This window comes from Engystomops pustulosus, chromosome 2 (assembly GCF_040894005.1).
Source record: "Engystomops pustulosus chromosome 2, aEngPut4.maternal, whole genome shotgun sequence".
NCBI classification, from domain to species: domain Eukaryota; kingdom Metazoa; phylum Chordata; class Amphibia; order Anura; family Leptodactylidae; genus Engystomops; species Engystomops pustulosus.
In genome coordinates, this window is record NC_092412.1 from 5,374,628 (window position 1) to 5,382,443 (window position 7,816).

At 54.8% G+C, this 7,816-nt stretch overlaps 1 protein-coding gene across 1 annotated transcript; it reads right to left on the bottom strand.

The window, feature by feature from the left end:
- Window positions 1-1,313: 1,313 nt before the first annotated feature.
- On the bottom strand, window positions 1,314-4,976 carry LOC140116394 (protein ZAR1-like 1.S). Its single transcript, XM_072132921.1, has 4 exons — window positions 4,389-4,976; window positions 3,324-3,416; window positions 2,687-2,761; window positions 1,314-1,725 (listed from the first exon to the last, which is right to left on the bottom strand). The coding sequence occupies exons 1-4, from the start codon at window positions 4,929-4,931 to the stop codon at window positions 1,585-1,587; spliced, it is 852 nt and encodes a 283-aa protein (XP_071989022.1). The 5' UTR covers window positions 4,932-4,976; the 3' UTR covers window positions 1,314-1,584.
- Window positions 4,977-7,816: the final 2,840 nt, after the last annotated feature.

A 7,816-nucleotide genomic window follows, 5' to 3' on the forward strand; every position in this document is an offset into this window, starting at 1 on the left:
CAATGGAGTCAACCAGAGCTGCAATCATAGTTCAGCTCAGTGCAGTCCCATCTGAGTGTCCCTGCAGCTCCCCCTAGTGCAGTGGTTCTCAACCTTTGTAATGCTGTGACCCCGCAATACAGTTACTCATGTTGTGGTGACCCCAAACCATGCGATTTGCAGTAAAAACACAATAAAATTGCAGCTCCAAAGGCTTTAGGCGACCCCTGTGTTTTGGTCATTCGACCCCTGCTGGGGTCACGACCCACAGGTTGAGAACCACTGCCCTAGTGGGTGCCGTGTGCATTAGCGCCAGAGCTCCCCTAGTGGTGGCGCCGTGTGCATAGTGCCAGAGCTCCCCTAGTGGTGGGCGCCGTGTGCAGTAGTGCTAGCGCTGTGTGCATTAGTGCCATAGCTCCCCCTAGTGGTGAGCGCCGTGTGCATTAGTGCCAGAGCTCCCCCTAGTGGTGAGCGCCGTGTGCATTAGTGCCAGAGCTCCCCCTAGTGGTGAGCGCCGTGTGCATTAGTGCCAGAGCTCCCCCTAGTGGTGGGCGCCGTGTGCATTAGTGCCAGAGCTCCCCCTAGTGGTGGCGCCATGTGCATAGTGCTAGAGCTCCCCCTAGTGGTGGCGCCATGTGCATAGTGCTAGAGCTCCCCCTAGTGGTGGCGCCATGTGCATAGTGCTAGAGCTCCCCCTAGTGGTGGCGCCATGTGCATAGTGCTAGAGCTCCCCCTAGTGGTGGCGCCATGTGCATAGTGCTAGAGCTCCCCCTAGTGGTGGCGCCATGTGCATAGTGCTAGAGCTCCCCCTAGTGGTGGCGCCATGTGCATAGTGCTAGAGCTCCCCCTAGTGGTGGCGCCATGTGCATAGTGCCAGAGCTCCCCCTAGTGGTGAGCGCCGTGTGCAGTAGTGCTAGCGCTGTGTGCATTAGTGCCAGAGCTCCCCCTAGTGGTGGGCGCCGTGTGCAGTTGTGCCAGAGCTCCCCCTAGTGGTGGCGCCATGTGCATAGTGCTAGAGCTCCCCCTAGTGGTGGCGCCATGTGCATAGTGCCAGAGCTCCCCCTAGTGGTGGTGCCGTGTGCATAGTGCCAGAGCTCCCCCTAGTGGTGGGCGCCGTGTGCATAGCGCCAGAGCTCCCCCTAGTGGTGGCGCCGTGTGCATTGGCGCCAGAGCTCCCCCTAGTGGTGGCGCCGTGTGCATAGTGCCAGAGCTCCCCCTAGTGGTGGGCGCCGTGTGCATTAGTGCCAGAGCTCCCCCTAGTGGTGGCCATTACTCAGTGGGAGCCCCCCGTACATCATGGTAGACGCCCCTATAACACAATGACAACAACCGGGTGATTATTTTTTTGGTTTATTTTAAGATTGCAGTGGTTTAATGTAACATGAAGGAAGGTGATATATACAGGAGCCGCTCAGGGGGCGGGCACTACACCATGGACTCCGCCCCCTGATTGGCCAGTGAGGCACCATACATCCAGCCAATAACAAAACAAATCAGCATTTTATTTACATCATATCTTACAAATTAACACAAACTATACATTTCTCTACGTCTTATCACAATCTCCAGTCAGCAGCGGCGGCTGTGGCCTGCGGGGGGCGCTGCTCACACAATGTACTTGAAGCTGTAGGTCTTGTCACAGGACAGACGCTGCCCCTTACAGCGGCCGCACAGATCCTGGCAGTGGGGGCGCTTCAGGTCAATGTAGCGTCTCTCCGGACACGAGCACCAGGCCCTCCTGCAGCTCTGCAAGAGGGAGGAGGGGTCAGCTGCAGAGCATCGCACCAGGGGGACAATGACCTTGTATCTGTACCCCCAAACTACAGCAAGGGTGCACATCCCCGCCACCCAACTGTATCCAGCAACACCAAGGGGGACCATGACCTTGTATCTGTACCCCCAAACTACTGCAAGGGTGCACATCCCCCGCCCCCCAACTGCACCCAGCAACACCAAGGGGGACCATGACCTTGTATCTGTACCCCCAAACTACAGCAAGGGTGCACATCCCCCGCCCCCCAACTGCACCCAGCAACACCAAGGGGGACCATGACCTTGTATCTGTACCCCCAAACTACTGCAAGGGTGCACATCCCCCGCCCCCCAACTGTATCCAGCAACACCAAGGGGGACCATGACCTTGTATCTGTACCCCCAAACTACAGCAAGGGTGCACATCCCCCGCCCCCCAACAACACCAAGGGGGACCATGACCTTGTATCTGTACCCCCAAACTACTGCAAGGGTGTACATCCCCCGCCCCCCAACTGCACCCAGCAACACCAAGGGGGACCATGACCTCATATCCAACTGTACCCCCAAACTACAGCAATGGTGCACATTCCCAACTGCACCCAGCAACACCAAGGGGGCACCCCTACCTCCCTTCCATATTTACCAGCACCCCCAAAACTACACCAAGGGCACCTCACCCCCTCCCCACTGCATCCAGCAACACAATGGGGGCACCCCTAACCTCCTGTCTATTTGTAACCCCCAAACTACTTCGAGGGCACTTCCAGACCTCCTGTCCCCAACTGTGGGCCAAAAACTATACCAAGTGGTAATGCCTTCCACTACAAGGGAAACCCTGACCTCCCACCACAAAATGGGCACACCTACCTCATGTCACCAGCTGTACCCCCTCCCAAGCTACACTGAGGGGGCACACCCCAATCCCTCCCGGCCTGTAGGGGGCGCCTCATACCTTGCACTCGATGGACTCCACATAGTAGGGGTTGTAGCCCTTCAGACACTTGTGGCAGTACTGCTTGAAGTAAACCTGCAGGGGAGTAGATACAAGACGTGAAGGCAGGTAAAGTATGGCGGACAGACCCCAGGACAGTCATTAGGACTTGCCGAGTTTCTGCGCTGAGCACGGGGGCTCGGGTTTTGTAGCTTTGATTGCAATTAAAGCAATCTCCAAAAGAAAATTTCAAGTGAAAGTGAAACTAAGACATAACATCAGCACCCAGTAACCCTCCAGCAGCTAAGGGGTTAAACTAAACCTCAGCAACCCCATTATAACATGTGCTCAGCAGACAGCGCCACACCTGCTCCCTGGTGGCATATGGTACTGCACAGGACTGAGCAGCTTCAGCACACTGTCCTTACACTTTCATGGGAAAAGCTGTGCACATCACTGACAGCAAGCAGAGGAATTGTACAGTCTGAGTATCATCTATAGTACTGCCGTTAGGTCTCAGACCTGTTGGGGGCAGCAGAACCCCAGACTAGAAGCTCTGGCATAGTGTGCAGCAGCTCTGCTCCACCACCAGAGGGCACACTGCACCAACACTGCATCTGTCAGAGGGAACGGGAAGCAGCTGCAGATCAGGTCTCACCTTGTTTGTCCCGGATACGCACCACACGTAGGCGCTCTCCCACCTCACCTGACAGTCTCTGCAGTGGAAGAAGCCATACTTCTGCTCCAGGAACTGCAATGTACAAGTCAGCGGGTCACAACCAGAACTACCCAAATATACACCCAAAATGTACTATGCACACCTATTCTTGTCTATAGAGGCCAGCAGAATAGTGAGTGCAGCTCTGGAGTATAATACAGGATATAACTCAGGATCAGTACAGGATAAGTAATGTCATGTATGTACACAGTGACTGCACCAGCAGCAGAATAGTGAGTGCAGCTCTGGAGTATAATACAGGATATAACTCAGGATCATTACAGGATAAGTACAGTAATGTCATGTATGTACACAGTGACTGCACCAGCAGCAGAATAGTGAGTGCAGCTCTGGAGTATAATACAGGATGTAACTCAGGATCAGTACAGGATAAGTAGTGTCATGTATGTACACAGTGACTGCACCAGCAGCAGAATAGTGAGTGCAGCTCTGGGGTATAATACAGGATGTAACTCAGGATCAGTACAGGATAAGTAATGTCATGTATGTACACAGTGACTGCACCAGCAGCAGAATAGTGAGTGCAGCTCTGGGGTATAATACAGGATGTAACTCAGGATCAGTACAGGATAAGTAATGTCATGTATGTACACAGTGACTGCACCAGCAGCAGAATAGTGAGTGCAGCTCTGGAGTATAATACAGGATGTAACTCAGGATCAGTACAGGATAAGTAATGTCATGTATGTACACAGTGACTGCACCAGCAGCAGAATAGTGAGTGCAGCTCTGGGGTATAATACAGGATGTAACTCAGGATCAGTACAGGATAAGTAATGTCATGTATGTACACAGTGACTGCACCAGCAGCAGAATAGTGAGTGCAGCTCTGGGGTATAATACAGGATGTAACTCAGGATCAGTACAGGATAAGTAATGTCATGTATGTACACAATGACTGCACCAGCAGCAGAATAGTGAGTGCAGCTCTGGGGTGTAATATTGAATAAGTGATATGTGGACAGTGACCCCTCTCCCGTTTACCTGGAAGGTGGGCTTTCTGTTCCCAGCATCGCTCTCCTCCTCGGGGTCCTCCTGCTGCACCCCTACTTCCCTGCCCCCACTATTTTGCGCAGGGGGCAGTGTGAACAGCCTGCGGTCGGATAGTCTGGAGTACACGGCCACAGTGCGGGGGAAGCGGACAGGGGTGACGATGCTCAGTCCGGCGTGCTGCCCTGGGGTGGCGCGGCACAGTAGGGGCCATCCCTTGCGGCTCCTCAGTGTGCGGGGCCCCAGTGAACACTGAACAGACGCATCCACTCTGGGGTTCACCTGAACCCCAACTTCTTTGGTGTAAAACCGACTCACTCCAAAGTCCGGCCCGAGCTGGCTGAGCAGCGCCTTCAACTGGGCCCAGCGGTAGTTATCTAGACAGTCAAAAGGGAGGGAGGACTTGATGGGCCCCGGGGGCCCCTTGTAAGGAGGCTTCCAGGAGGGCACCTTGGGCTTGTAGTAGGGGGGCTGCGGCCGGTAGGAGGGCCCATAGTTCAGGACAGGGGGATACTGGGGGTACATGACTCCAGCCATAGTGAAGGATCCGTCTCTTGCAGTGAGCCATGTCCTGGGGGGCCGCTCCTTATATCAACCCATTATAGGAGGCTCGTTAGTGTAACGACCCCCAGCAGTGGCAGCTTAACCCATTCTCTGCCAGACACCTCCCTGCATGGAAACCAGTCAGGTTCATTCACACGCAGAGGGGGGAGATTTGCCCAGTTACAGAACTTATGAAGCTACGTGTGAATACGGCCCCATATAGAAGGTGCTTTTCCTTAGGCTGCGTTCACACATTCAGTTTTTCAGATGCGATTTTTGGAGCCAAAAGCAGGTGTGGATCATGTGTGAGCGCAGGTGATGGAGAGAAGCTGCTCCTCCTCTGTGTTCACTCCACTCCGGGTCTGGGCATCAAAAATGCATCTGAAAGACTGAGCGTGTGAACGGACCCTGAGGGCGCGTTCACACGTTGCGCTTTGGTTGCGTTTTCATCACGTTTTAAAACGCATTACAACAGCTGAGGAGAGGTTGATTTGCCTAATTACATTACTGTTAACATTTGTGTTTACAACACGCATTGTAAACACAATGTTAACACGTGCATTTTGTTAACACATACGTTAATATAGCGTTAACAAATGTAAATAGTAATGTAATTAGGGAAATCACCTCTCCTCACCTGTTGTAATGCGTTATAAAACGCAATGAAAACGCAACCAAAGCGCAACATGTGAACGCGCCCTCACAGCTCGGGGCCCCATAGACACTGCATAGGATATGCACTTTACATATTATGGTAATTAGACAGATCTTGTCCTGGCGCCAGGTGTGAACGCGGCCCGAGGAGTCTGGGAGAGGCGCAGGGGCCGCAGGGTTGTGATTTGTTACATTGTTACAATTTGTTAATCTTGTGATTTGTTACATTGTTGCAGGTTGTTACACTGTTGGGATACATGGGGTCAGGGTCACCCAGTAATGTACATGATCTGGGGTCTCTGCAGGGACATGAGGTGGGTCTGACCCCACCAGGTAAGTACTGCTGATGATATGGGGGGGGTCTCCTGCAGGGACGTGGGGAAGGAGGAGCAGGATCATTATTCTGAATGACAATACAGGTTGGGTCAGGTCCTGTTGTCATGGTGACAATGTGATGACATAGGAGGGGGCGGGGCTCAGCGCACCTGGCCTCAGGTAGGAATGTCCCTATGAATTAAGCGGTGACTGTCTCACCTACTGCCGACTGTCTCCATCCACCACACACACATGAAGCTGCCCCCCGAGAACTGGAGTGAGGGGCTGCAGAAGAGAGACATGCAGCCCAATGAGACCGCTGGAGGGGGAGAGACTGCCACAAACACAGCACAGGTGAGAGAAAGGGGGACACAGAGCGAGAGACAAAGGAGTATGGAGACAGGTGAAGAGACAGCAGGGACCTGAAGAGTCACAGAGAGAGACAGCGGGGAGCCAAGGATTCCTAGAGAGAGAGAGACAGCGGGGGACCGAGGGGTCCTAGAGAGAGACAGCGGGGGCCGAGGAGTCCTAGAGAGAGACAGCGGGGAGCCAAGGATTCCTAGAGAGAGAGACAGCGGGGGCCGAGGAGTCCTAGACAGAGACAGCGGGGAGCCGAGGATTCCTAGAGAGAGAGACAGCGGGGAGCCGAGGATTCCTAGAGAGAGAGACAGCGGGGGGCCGAGGAGTCCTAGAGAGAGAGACAGCGGGGGGGCCGAGGAGTCCTAGAGAGAGAGAGACAGCGGGGGGCCGAGGAGTCCTAGAGAGAGAGACAGCGGGGGCCGAGGAGTCCTAGAGAGAGAGACAGCTGGGGGCCGAGGAGTCCTAGAGAGAGAGACAGCTGGGGGCCGAGGAGTCCTAGAGAGAGAGACAGCGGGGGGCCGAGGAGTCCTAGAGAGAGAGACAGCGGGGGCCGAGGAGTCCTAGAGAGAGAGACAGCTGGGGGCCGAGGAGTCCTAGAGAGAGAGACAGCTGGGGGCCGAGGAGTCCTAGAGAGAGAGACAGCTGGGGGCCGAGGAGTCCTAGAGAGAGAGACAGCTGGGGGCCGAGGAGTCCTAGAGAGAGAGACAGCTGGGGGCCGAGGAGTCCTAGAGAGAGAGACAGCTGGGGGCCGAGGAGTCCTAGAGAGAGAGACAGCTGGGGGCCGAGGAGTCCTAGAGAGAGAGACAGCTGGGGGCCGAGGAGTCCTAGAGAGAGAGACAGCGGGGGGCCGAGGAGTCCTAGAGAGAGAGACAGCGGGGTCAGAGGAGTCCTAGAGAGAGAGACAGCTGGGGGCCGAGGAGTCCTAGAGAGAGAGAGACAGCGGGGGCCGAGGAGTCCTAGAGAGAGAGACAGCGGGGGGCCGAGGAGTCCTAGAGAGAGAGACAGCTGGGGGCCGAGGAGTCCTAGAGAGAGAGACAGCTGGGGGCCGAGGAGTCCTAGAGAGAGAGACAGCTGGGGGCCGAGGAGTCCTAGAGAGAGAGACAGCTGGGGGCCGAGGAGTCCTAGAGAGAGAGACAGCGGGGGGCCGAGGAGTCCTAGAGAGAGAGACAGCGGGGGGCCGAGGAGTCCTAGAGAGAGACAAAGGGGGGGGGGGGGGGGGCGAAGTGTAATATAATATAACGCTCCGCTCCTGTGACGTCTGTGATCTATAAATATCCGTATTCTGCGCTGTATACACCGGGGGCCACTCCCTGCCTCGCAGCCGCATCTACATCCTCATACACTGACATCATCTCTGATTACTGTCACTGAATAAGAACTTCAAGAGGTTCGTAGTGCTGAGGGTTTGTTACAATGTGTACAGTGTACAAGTTGTCACAATTTTGCCCCAAGGGGCGGGGCCTGGTTTTTGTGGCTTCTCATTGGCTCCTCACTCACCAGTTCATCTTCTGTAATAGATTGGTCCCTTTAAGGCATGAATAATGTACTGA

Excerpts from the sequence above, each read along its gene's own strand:
- LOC140116394 (XM_072132921.1), bottom strand. The coding sequence starts at position 4,931 with ATGGCTGGAGTCATGTACCCCCAGTATCCCCCTGTCCTGAACTATGGG. Across the intron at positions 3,417-4,388 it reads ACAGAAAGCCCACCTTCCAG|TTCCTGGAGCAGAAGTATGG; the intron begins GTAAACGGGAGA and ends TGTACATTGCAG. Across the intron at positions 1,726-2,686 it reads TGGAGTCCATCGAGTGCAAG|AGCTGCAGGAGGGCCTGGTG; the intron begins GTATGAGGCGCC and ends TCCCTCTTGCAG.